This window comes from Thermobia domestica, chromosome 8 (assembly GCF_964235325.1).
Source record: "Thermobia domestica chromosome 8, izTheDome1.hap1.1, whole genome shotgun sequence".
In the NCBI taxonomy this organism is placed as follows: Eukaryota; Metazoa; Arthropoda; class Insecta; order Zygentoma; family Lepismatidae; genus Thermobia; species Thermobia domestica.
The window spans coordinates 158,918,337-158,931,451 of NC_137461.1; the positions used below are offsets into that span (position 1 = coordinate 158,918,337).

The 13,115-nt window shown below is 34.9% G+C and overlaps 1 protein-coding gene across 4 annotated transcripts in view; it reads right to left on the reverse strand.

Annotated features, from left to right (window-relative positions):
- Positions 1–13,115, reverse strand: part of LOC145693310 (alpha-tocopherol transfer protein-like) — a 90,369-nt gene that overhangs the window by 46,988 nt on the left and 30,266 nt on the right. For all 4 annotated transcript variants that reach the window (XM_081769177.1, XM_081769180.1, XM_081769178.1 and 1 more), the window contains exon 2: positions 11,058–11,202. In XM_081769177.1, the coding sequence (XP_081625303.1) occupies positions 11,058–11,184 (127 nt within the window). In that variant the 5' untranslated portion in view covers positions 11,185–11,202. The remainder of the gene's footprint in view (positions 1–11,057; positions 11,203–13,115) is intronic.

Consider the following 13,115-nt stretch of genomic DNA (forward strand, 5'->3'; position numbering starts at 1 on the left):
AAAAGGAGACAAATGAGCCTCTTGAGTTTTCGAATTCAGCTTCGTTGTCAAGATACAGGATTGCCAACTGGTCGTGTTTGAGAAACTCACTGGGAATAAATTCAACTCCAAGAATAAGCTACTACTCATATATTTCTCAGGTCAATTGACTTATAGCATGTTGCAAGGTTAAATATTTATTTATGAAGTGTGTACAAAATTTGCCAGTGACTTTTCTTAGAAAATCGTCGAGAAAAAGTCACCTCCAAGAGTAAACTACCCCTCGTAAATTTTTCTAAGAGAAATATCTGATACCGGAATATAGGGTTGTTAATTAAATATTGATTAATGAAAAATAAACAAAATTGTTAAAACCACTTTTGAGAAAGTAGCTTTTTTCGATTTTCGGCTGTTAGTAAACAACACTTATTTTAGGCGGTAGGAAAAAAATTGGAAAATCTCCTGTAGAAATACTATGTAAACCCTAAGTTTAAAATTTGGTGTATGGCCTCTAGGCGAGTGCACAGAAAAGTGTACCGAACGGACGGACCGGAAGGACGGGTATCGAAAAGTCACATTTTCGGTATGTAGACGCCATGAAACATGTAAATTCGTTGAAATCTGAATTTGATATATTATTTTCAATATCACCATATTTTATTCTCTCTTTTGTCGTTCGAAAAAGAAAAGCCTTAGTTCACCACAAAAAGGTTGGGAGTTTACAAAAAAATATTCAATTTCTTAACTGTGTTAGGCCGCAGTTGTTACTGAAGTGTGTATTTGGATAATACGAATAAAATTATCGTATTATCCAAATACATCGAATATCAGATTATAAATAAAAAACTTCGATTGAAGAAAATCTACACTACAAAACTAACTCACACCTTGAGCACATTTTCATTAGACATATAATAGAGCAATTAATGCAGTAATTGTTTATGAAATATGAAAAAATCAAATGTCATTTTTCAGAAAGTCGTTCAAAAAGAACACGTCAGGAGTAACCTACCTCTTGTGAATTGTTTCGAACAATGAGTTAAGACATACTTTTGGTTATTAATGAAATATTTATTTGCGATATTTGAACACAATCGCCTGTCGTTCGAAAGACCTTGACCCCCAAAAATAAAATATCCATCGTAATTTTTTCCATAGAAATTACTTATACTAAAATATATGGTTATTAATGAAATACTTGTTTATGAATTATCAATAAAATTACCCGAGTAATTTTTGAGAAAATCGTGAGGGAAAAATATCTCCCCGAATAAACTATCTTTTGAGGATTCTTTCAGGGTAAGCGAGTTATTCCATATTATTAGGTTTTTAATTAAATATTTATTTCTGAGTACGAACAAAATTGCTTGACTCATTTTTGAGAAAACCGTGGAGGAAAAATACCCCCAAGAGTAAACTACCCATCGAATATTTTTTTCAGGACAAACGAGTTTTGCCATATTGTTCGGTTATTAACGGAATATTTATTTTTGAAATATGAATAAACTCTTTTGAGTCGTTTTTGAGAAAATCGCCCAGACAACACACTCCACCAAGAATAAACTACCCCTCTAATTTTTTTTAGGACAAACAAGTTATGCCATATTGTTAAGTTATTACTGAAATATTTATTTATGAAATATGAATGAAAACACTTAAGTCAATATAAACTAGGCCTGGTAGATTTTTCTCATATAAATTCCTTATACCACAAAATAGGGTTGCTAATAAAATATTGATTTATAAAAAAAGAAAGAAAACAAGATCGTTAGAGCCAGTTATGAGAAAATTTCTTTTTTTCTTTTTTCATCTTACAGGAAACTACCCTTGTTTTGGTAGTAGTAGGAAAATAAAAGAACTATAGGAAATACTATGAAAACCTTAAACTAAAGTTTGGTGCAGATAAGTTGACGGTATGGCCTTTAGGTGAGTGCACAGAAAAGTGGCAAACGGACTGACGAATAGATGGACATGTATCGAAAAATAACTTTTTCGGTATTAGGGGCCATAATACGTGTTAATTCGTTGAAATCTCAAATTTGATTTTTTTCGATCACCATACTTTCTTCTTTCATTTATCTGTTCTAAGTGAAAGGAACTCAGAACTACAGACAAGAGATGCCTACTTTTACACATAGACATTTATTGATTTAAAACTGTTTTAGTTTGTGTAAAAAGTCATTTCACTTGCAATTGAAAGATTTTACCATGACTAACGGCATACCAATGAAGAGACAGAAGTTCCTTCAGAAGTCTAGATTACATTTTGTCTATCAGCCTGTTTTTACTTCTGCAATTATTGACAGCCGTAATTTCGTCCAAACGCTACATGAAATAATTCTTGGTTGACGTCATTGTATTACTATTTTAGTATTGTTCTCTTCAGACTTGATTGAAGTTTTGTATTAACGATTATACATTTTTTTCTTATATCATTGTTACACGGAAGAATAAAATGTTGTGGTGAGTGGATAGATTCGAACCTACGAACATTGAGTTTTTATTCTTCCAACACTTTACCAATGGACCAAGCTTTGTCTTCACGTCAACGCACGGTTACAGAATTTATTACGATTTAAATAAAATGGCTGGCTGTTAGAGTTTCCTGCTCACATATTTCGATAAAAAATTTTCATTGCTTCGTAGATACGTAGAGCAATGTTTAGATACATATTTTAGGAGAGTGCATTTTGGTGTATATAATAATTTCATGCCAGATAAAGGCTGGATAATGAGTTGAGTTGATTTTAGTTTAGCGTCTTTTTCAGCAGCGAGGCTATATGAAACGTGGACTTACTGATTAACGTGGAATCCGAACCACATGAGCTCCCGCCGGGAAAAAGGCTGGATAAGTTTTGATAAAATGTTTCATATGAAGTTCTCAATAATAGGCTTCTGTTCGGGGTGAAGTTCCAAGGTTCAGCATTGACTAGGAGTTTTTGCTATTAATATCCCTTCTAACAATATTGGCAGTGGAAAAATGTTAGCCCGTGTTGAAGCTTTTTGCTCCTAATTTTACTTTATTATTTAACGAATACATTGAAAATATATTTGTCAGCAGGCTCGTATGCAGGAATTTATTTCGGGAGCGGTTCAAAGCAATTTGGGGGATCCGACATCAATATTAGGATAAATTACAATAAAATTCTAAAAAAATAATCCCCAAAATTAGGCTAAATTTAAAGATAAGTTGGGATTTCAGAGGGGGTCCGGACCCCCTGGACCCACCCCTAAATGCGTCCTTGTTTGTCAGTAACGTTTCCTCATTTTAAAACCCTCAAAAACATCGGATATATAAAGGAAAACGAGTTATTAACGATAAAATATCACTTCAAGAAGACGCGACATTTTTATTGCACATGGTGGTACCCAAGGGCGCCGATCTCTCTGTAAATTTGTGGGGGCATTCAGATGCAGAAGGTATATATATGAGGATTTTAAGACAAATTCCATTTAAATTATGCCAAATATTGTATATTCACAAATACAATAGAGACCCACATGAGCTTTGGGCGCCCGGGCCCCCGGCCCCCAGGATCGGCGCCCTTGGTGGTACTCCACGTCACTGGCGTCTCTGGCATGTAAAATTTGCGGATGGAGACATAAAAGATAGTTATTTACATGGTACTGCCTAGCCCAACATGTTTGTTATCTTCGATCCCACTTGTTACCTTTCTGCTTACCTTCACGCAATCCCTGAGGTATGTCAAGAACTGTTATAATCGTTTAACAGCCTGAATATTATATTCCAAATAAATATAATAATTATTATTTATATGTTATTCTGTCGTTAGTAAATAAATTAGAATAAGATGTTGAATATTTTGTACTTCCAAATATTGTGGGGGGACGCGTCCTCCACGTCCCCTCGCCAGAGACGCCCATGCCTCACGTTAACAAGGACAAGAATGCCTTCCCTTTGGTTCTCTGCCATTACGCTCTATCGAAAGGTTAGGTTTGTAAAATATTACTCCTAAGAACAAACGTTGTTGGCATTAAGCAATACTGAACAGAACTCCACAGAAGTGTATGCTGAACTTACGTTTATAGCTACCTTTTGGTGATTTGCCGTCAAGAAAATCGAGTGGTAATTCAGTTCCGTCCCTGTTCTTAAGCCATGTTCGTATTACTTCGAACAGTTTTGATAATGAAAAGCATGCCTCGTAATATAACACTTCTTTCGCGTAAGAAATCGAAACTCAGTTGGTCAGAGCAACTAGTCTGCGCGAATTAGGTTGTTAGTTCGAGCCCAATACGAGTAAGGGTTTTTATTACTATTGTTTTTCTTTTTTATGTGGGGAAAAATCAAATTGTTACATCGCGATATCAAATGTATTTGGTTAGATAACTTTGTCTTAGCTAAACTTTAAATATCAGTAACCGTCGAAATTATTTCACTAACCGATCAGTCACTGAACATTTCAAACACGTCAAACTAGTGGCATAAAATGAAGGTTAACCTCTCCTCCGCAGCCCTTAGTTATTCGTCCGTACTTTCAGGGGCGGACCAAGAGCCAGAGAAAGAGGGGCATCAAAACGAGCCTCAAAAAGTAGTTTTCTACTGACATTTTTGGTTTATATTCTTGTAAAGTAGCGGCAATTACATAATCTTTTTCCATTTCACCATGGAAGAAGAGAGTTTCACAGTACTAAGGTGGCTGTATCGACAAATGGAGAGATGGCATGTAGAATAAAGAGTGTAGGGGGAGTAAGTATTGTTTGTTTGCTTGAGTTTAGCGTTCACGATTATGCCTTAATGGCCAAAGGAGATGTGGATACTAATTATAGTGAAATCCGAACCACTTTCATCGTTCAACAGTAACCCACCGGGAATTGGACCCGGAACCATAGAAGGCAGGCGTGCTAGCCACTAGATCAAGCGGGGGGAGGGCGGAGCTCCTATCGTTTATAGCGGGCCATATTCTTTGTGAAATTGTCCTAGGTAATGAATGTCTTTTTGAAAAATAGTTTTTAAATATTAAAAACACTATGATAAAATGTAAAATATAGGCTAGTACTAGGGCGAGGGTGCCAAAAAGTCACTTTGCCAGTGTGAAAATTTGGCCTGGTCCGCCCCTGCGTACTTTCTATATATTTTTTGGCCTTGCAGCTTGTGCGGTCCCCACACTGCAGGGTTGCGGGAGCGCTATTTACGCCTATACTTCGAACGTAATTCAATAACTGTTTTAAGAAATTCTACCATCAGCCTGAAAACGGAAATATATATTTTTCTAATAGTGCCATAGAACTTTCACCCAGAACGACAGATGCAATTTTTCAGAATGGGCTCTGGCTAAGTAGAAGGAGGATCTGATGTTTCCTAAGTAAGTTCCTTTCAGAAAGTTTTCTATTTCTTTAACGGTGATGTAAATAAACATACTCATCGTTATCACCCCGACACCAAACCATCCTGGACAAATCCCTCTAGAACAACGATCGGCAAAAGTTTATTCTGCCTAAGTTTATAAGCGACTCAAGGGTGAAACACTTGTTAACGAAAGCAATGCTATGTATACACTGCCTTGCTTCTGACAAAATATAAAGTGCTTTGTAATCTTTAGACACTTTTCCTATTCTATTTGTCACCCTTGGTTGTGTAGGGCGCCCTCGAACAAATAAAGAAGCGGTAATATTACAGTCAAGGGGCGCTAAAAATATATTAGGTATTTCTTTTGTTACCTAACCATAACGGCCTAGGGTCATCTTCGGTAGAATAAAAAATACTACGTGATATTCCATTCATGAAGGAGGAAAGGATACTCTAAATATACTTTTTACTCATTTTGTCTGCCCTGCTTGTCAGAAATTATATATTTTCTGTTAAAAGGGTGCTAAAAAGAGAAGGGCAAAATAATACGTCGTGCCCTCTCCTACATTTTAAATTTTGTTACGTGGTTGCTCAAATTATTACAAAGGAAAGCACTTTAAACTAAGATGTCTAAAGTTACTACATTATGTAAGGGTGACATATTCAGGAATAATAATAATAATAATTATTATTATTATTATTATTATTATTATTATTATTATTATTATTATTATTAAATATGAATGTCTTTGGAAAGCCGAAATTATGTGACAAGAATCATTGCATGTAAAGCTTTAAGATGAGTGGTCATAGAGGAAGAAAAAACAGGATTTTTCTCTCTGACTCTCTAACGTAAAGATTATGTGCTGAAGGTAAGAAGCATCATCATTCTACAATTGGTTGCTTTTACGTAGAATATCAGCTACTTCAGTTCTTCTCCTTCGGGCTACTTACCTCATGTGGTAAATTCAAAACAATTTCAATTTAAGTCAAATACACTCTAAAACTTTTCCGTAATTAAATATATATAGGGAAAATTAAACATTAAATAGGGAAATCTGTTATCAAAGTGTCCAAAAAAGTAGATAGAAGACTATCTAGTGATAAACATTGTGAAACTTTATAAAATTCTCCAAATTAGAATTAAGATTTACTGGAAAACATTCGTTATGCACCAGTGAGCATATAGTGAGCAGTGAGCACAGGGCAAATAATTACGAAACTGTTTGCAAACAAAATTAGGAACACTAATGCAAGTGCGACAATATATTTTCTTTTCTTTTTTGTTCTCGTCATGAGTTTTACACATATGTTACCATTTGATTCTTTCCCACATAAAAAATAAATAAAATAACCATAGTAATAAAAAATGACAATGGCACTTCTGTGTGGTTCGAACCAACTACCTCCTACACAGAGACTCGTTGCTTTAACTAACTGAACTATTTGTTTACTTACGTGAACTGAGCCTGTTCTACGGTAAAGACGATTTTTTATTACGATCGTGCTACCAATTCGTCCTTTTCCATAGGTAATTTCCACTATTTGCTCTGTCTATACGTTAATACTTAGCATAGATTCTTATATAGTTGGAGTTCGCAGATAATGCGTGTAATAAGATATTTGAAATATTTCGTTAAAATTTTCGTTTGAAGATTTCAACCACATTTCTCTCAATGACATAGGTATCTCTGCTTCGTGTCGAACTGCAGAATTTCTTCGCGTTCTTGAAAATTTCCCACTTTAGCAGAGTTGGTAATTCTCGAGATTTCGGTCGATTTAATGTTTTTTCCTTCTAATTTATTTATGTTAAGCTAATATCTAACACAAATATTAAAAACGGGTTTGTTATTATCCTGCCCTGCTGGGGAAACCTTTCGAAACTTCGAACATATATAGAAAACGGGGATATTTTCAAAAAAAACTTCAGAATAAAGAGACGCGTCATTTATTTTGCTCATAGTTGTACTTCAAAATATATCAAAAGGGTTGTAAATGTAGTGAATAAACTGTACACAGCATTTCATAGGAGTCACAAGCGACTGAAAGTTCTGCAGTAAGTGAAATCTGCAATAGACACTACTTCTCACAAATTGGTGCAACCTCCTCCACTAGGTGGCTTTCAATGAAGGTAGTGTTTTTGTGGTAACCAAACATTATGCTACAATATGCTTTCCGTTAGGACATGTCTATGTTGATGCAGGAGACATGTCACCAGATGCTGGTGGACTATTGTTGGAACTAAGAAAGATATGGACAACTTTCACACTAGTAGTCTTAAATACATTTTTGTAGCCGGTTGCAAAACTAAGCAAATGTCTGCAAGTGTCAAGTGGAAATAATATGGTTACGGCGCTTAAGTTTGTAAACGGTGTCATTTCACATTTGGGAAGAGATTTCATAACACACTGAAAGTGTTGTAGGAAAGCCAACATTTGAGGGTGTGAGAATGGAAGAAAACTTGAAACCCCAAGACTCAAAGCTCTCTCTCCAATTAGAAATCAAAAATTATCAGCAACATGAAGGGAGTTTGGTGGTCCTCTCAAACAACTGTCTCACTTCTATGATGTACCCAAAAACACCCCCGACTCACCTGACAACTGAGGTGGACAGCATTTATAATGTTAATAAATCGGAACTCGAACTGGAGTATAAAATTGACAAAAGAGTTCCTGCAAGCCCTAATATCAGCATCCACCAAAAACTCTTGGATCTTGCCTGTGGAGAATGTTCCCATCCCAATTCTATCCGAAGTAGCAAGTGTTCTCAATTACTTCCTGTGGGCGAAACAGAAGTAGAGCGTTCATTTTCCACAACGAACAGAGTGTTATGTTTCGAACGATGCCGACTTAGTTGTGAACATGTAAACGATTTAACGAAAATATGTATAGAAGGCCCAATTCCTGATATTTGCTCCGGTTCTGAAGAACAAAGGCTGAATGAACTGATAGATAAAGCTTGCAACATCTGGGTAAAGCAACCTCTCAGAAATGTGTAGATAACTACTATGCATAAAGGAAAGTATTTTTCTTATCTCCTGTTCATAACTAAAGCAAATAATTCAATCCTTTGCCAGGGTTATGCTAAATTTGTAATGTGTATATAGTATTAAGTAAAGATTCCTTTTTACACTTAAAACATATCATTAAAATTTACACCCCCTCTCCACTTCACTACACCACACCTGAAGAATATTTCTGGCAAATACCCTGACGGTGTAATAGAAAATTTATTATTGTATTATGCACGTAGATAAAGTATAGTTGATCTTAACCCTCCTTTTTAACAATCTGCTTCTTGAGATTTCAACCTCATGCAACAAGTTTATCTTTTAAGCCATAAGGGCAAACTATTTTAAATAACTCAATTTCAGATTAAAAGAAGGCTGGCTATTAAAAAATTCGTAGAAAAAGTTGTACTATATTTGGAGATTTGAAAACAAGCATTCATTCATTCATGTTTTAAATATTCAGTTCTTGTTTGAACGACTATTTTGTGCAGAAGCCTAAGCATATTTTGTTCTTTTCAAAAGCTTGTGGTAAATACTGTCGCTAGGTTATTTTTGAAAGTATTGACTACAAACAAACACCATTTGGAAGAAAATTAAATATACATTTTATATCCAACGTGAAACATCATATTTCTTCATGTTATTTTTAATACATACATATCATTTTTAAGGTATGATTTATTATTAATTGCAAAGATCCCATTTCTAGTGCCTTTTTAATTTAAATAAAGTGAACATATGAGTGAGGGGTTGTTGTTATTTTTAGTATCTTCAGAAATTAATTTCTTACATCATATTTACTTTCGTGATATTTGATTTCAGTCTGTTCCAATTAGTTTCTGAAATGAGACATTTAACTTGACATTGCTTATTAAGCAATGCCTTATCACTAATAACTTTTCTTAGAAGCTAATCACCAGAACGCAATAAATATAATAATGAAATGTGCAACGACATCAAATAAATAGAAAAGAAAAACATAAAGTCATGCGTTATCAGTATTGGTACATATAAATGCTATTTATTCTTGTTGTTATTATAGCTGACACAGATTTACTACTTTTGATTTGTAACGTTAATACTCGTACATAATTCATTTCTTCTACTCCCCTCTTCACTTTGTAACTCTCCTTCATCCTACGGCTGTTACTAATGCCTCGTCCTTGTATAGCCCTCTCCACTGGTCTAGTGGCTAGTGCGCGTGCATTTAGTGCACCGGGTCTCGGTTTGATTCCTGGTGGGAGAGCATTGAAATTTGAACGCATTGTAGTTCAGATTCCACCTCTAACTAGAAACCACTATTCTTTTTCCATGTTTTTCGTTTTGTAAAATAAAAATCTCGTATTATTATACTATTGTTTTATAATTTAGCTATGGACTCTCTAATTTTGTATTCTAGATTTAGAATTCCAAAAGTGTTATTGTAAATTGTACTATGCATAATATAACTTGTCTTTCAATAAAGTTTCAAATTTCGAATTTCAAATAAATCTTGATGAAAACAACAACAACAACAAAAAAAAAAAAATCTGCTTCTTCAAAGAGAACACAGCATATACGAATGCTTCATTTACGTTCATGAACTAGTTTTTTTTTTTTTTTTTTTTTTTTTTTTTAGTTTCTCAGTCATGTCTGTACCTGTAAAACAATCTACATTGCATAGAAAATAAAAAAGTTCCACGCTATGATTTCTTATCCAGTATCGCTAATAGATCTATAGCTTATTTGTTTCTGGCAGTCGTGAATATTTCAACATTCCTGCTTAGTCCTAACTAACTTATTTAAATTGTTTAGTTTTTGTTAAAAGATAGCTGTTCAATTTAACTTGTCAACAGAAGAAGAAGAAAGTAGTAGATACTTGAAACTGTATAGAAGTCGATCTCAGTGTAACTATGCGCGCAACCTTTAGTAACAAGACTGTAGTGCATTTTATTTCAATTGTGGAATTATAAGAAACATTCGTAGGTTATTAAACCGAATTATTTTAGAACGAACCAGCGTTTGTGCTATACAGTCCTTTGTCAACAGCACGCTTTTTATATACAAAAAATACTATGTTCTCTCGGTACTTTTCGGAATATGACAATTAGGTGCAGAAAATTTTCTCACCTAAGTAGATTATGCCCTACACTCCGAGAACTCCATACCTTCAGACGGCGATTCTTGATGGCTACTGTTGACTAATTTGGCACCAACGAGGAGCCGCTCAGAAACAATGGCATCGTGTATGGTTAATTCCTCTACACTAGCGCGAACACTTTACCTAGGGTCTACTTCCACGATTTGCCTGAAGAACTCACAAAAACAAAATGATGTTGGTGAGCTCATGGTGCTCTTTTTGAAGTGCTGTATCACCGGAACTATACCTGGCAAACCAACGGCGAATGATGCATTCATTCACGGTCCCTAGCTCAAACTCACTGTTAATATTTTTTGTGGTTTTCTGCGCAGAATGTCCCAGTTTAAATTTATAAAGAAAAAATCACTCGCAATTGTGTTCGTTCTATCCAAGATGCACTTTCATACGACCCTTTTCAACAAAACACTGAAATGTTTGTCTCTGACTGTTTGGGTGTCTCAATCTGTTTGCTGGATGTGTACTGAGTTGTGACGTTAGACATGTGACCTTAGTTCATTCCTGTGTTTACTGAGGTGAGTTTTCCATCAAACGTCAAAGCAGACATTTCATTTGCTACAATCTAATAAATATTATATATATTACAATTATGACATACAACTAGATAATATATGATTGCCTACCTAGAATTAGGTCTCGAAGAGCTTGAATGCTCTTTGGTATAATATCCTGAGTTTCATGAAGCTCTGCTTCAGCTCGCTTATGCCAATATAGGGAGAGATTTTTTCTATGCACTTCCAATGAAGACATTTATGTTCTTTTGCAAATCTGTAATACATAAGTGTACATTATTGTTTTATTACTATTATTATTATTATTATTATTATTATTATTATTATTATTATTATTATTATTATCTACATACATAGTTCAACACTAAAGATCTCGGATTGAGTTTTTTGAACCAAAACAAGCGGACTATCACAAGAACGACAGCTTTACTGCATACATACATGTCTGTCGAGTGATTACAGAAAGTTTCAACATGCACAGGCCAGCAGTCGAGCAATGTAGTTTAACGATGCTACACGCTGCACAGTAACCTGTAAGCATTTTCAACATGGAGCAGAGGGCTGCAATAAAGTTTTATGTAAAACTAGGAAAATTGGCCACGGAAATTTTACAGATGGTTTGCTACGAAATGCTTATGTGCATGAAGTATTCTCTAGATAAGTCGCAAAAAGTTTTCTTGTTGGTGGATGATAAGGGGGCAGAAGAGATGACAAAACTAACAACTCCACGAGAAACGTTGCTGCTGACAACAATCACCTCAGTCTGTTGTGAATCAACAGTATCCTCGGCATGAGTAGTAATCCATGAAAATTTGAGTAAAAGGAAGTTGTGCGCCCACATTGTATTACACACTCCGAATATTCAACAGAAGACGCAATGAGAGTTAACTTGCAGAGACTTTGTCATGATAGTGGATTCCTTGCCCAGGTTTTCTCAAAACTACAGACACTAGGGCTAAGACATGGTCCTTCTTTCCTCTTACCAAACGGCAGACATCGGCACGTACCAAACGACAGGAAATCCAAGACCTACCAATGTTCGCATGCAAAAGTAATGTCTATGTTAATTATCTTTTTTGATGACTATAATAAACGAAAGGGTTTCGTCACAAATGTGTTTCAAAAGGCCAGATATTCCTGGCAATTTCTATTAAAAGATTATGAAGCGATTTCTCTAGCTAATGACCCTTGTTAGAGCACAAGTAAGCAATTCAGGTAATGAGAATCTTGTCCAGGAGAACCCCTTCACATAACTGTAACATTATTATTCAGCTTTGGGCCAGGAAAGCAGATCACTGTCATCGACCATCGCCATATTCCTCAAATGTATCTCTAGTGGATTACATTCTTTTCTGGAAGTTGAAACTTTATGTTTTAGGACGTGGAGACCATGACGAAGAAACTGAAGAACATTCTCAGCAGCTTCCACCCGCTGTACCAATGAGCAGAGTTACGCATCTGGAGAAAAGATGATTGTCCAAAAAAGCTGCAATGACATCACCGTCCTTCAGATAATATTTTCACTCTATGAAATCAAATCGATAACTTCATTGCTGCACTGAGTAATCTGTATATTAACACCATACAAAAAGCAAAATTCTAGATTAATAGGTGTTAACTGTACTGAAAATACAGTTAATAACACTAGTTAACAAAGGTTTTGTTACATAAAAGAAAATACCTGTTCTTAGAGGAACTTTTTGCGCTGAATTCGAATATGCACTTGGTTTTTCTCCATCACGTACGATTTTCCCGTAACAGAGGGATTTTCGGGAAAATCCCTCAAAAATTTCCCTTTTCGTTTATTTTACACCCCAAGATCTTGTCCCCTTGCATATACTAACATAGAAATTATACCTAAGTATACTTTGATTCATATTTAACAAATCCTCCAAGTTTCGTAATAATCGCTTTATTCTTTCTAGAGAAATAAATATGTTTGTATGTATACTGTATGTACTGTTTATTGCACCTTATAGTAATGCTTTCAGATCTCTTAAATTGAGGTAAAACGTTTTCCTTTATTACCACAAACACATATATAAAATATAATACAATATAATTTACAAGTGTGACAATTTACAATAAACAATAATACAAATGTACCAAAAGGTCATGAAAAGACAATCAAAACTATCACAATATATGAAACTTCCATTGGGTTACAAA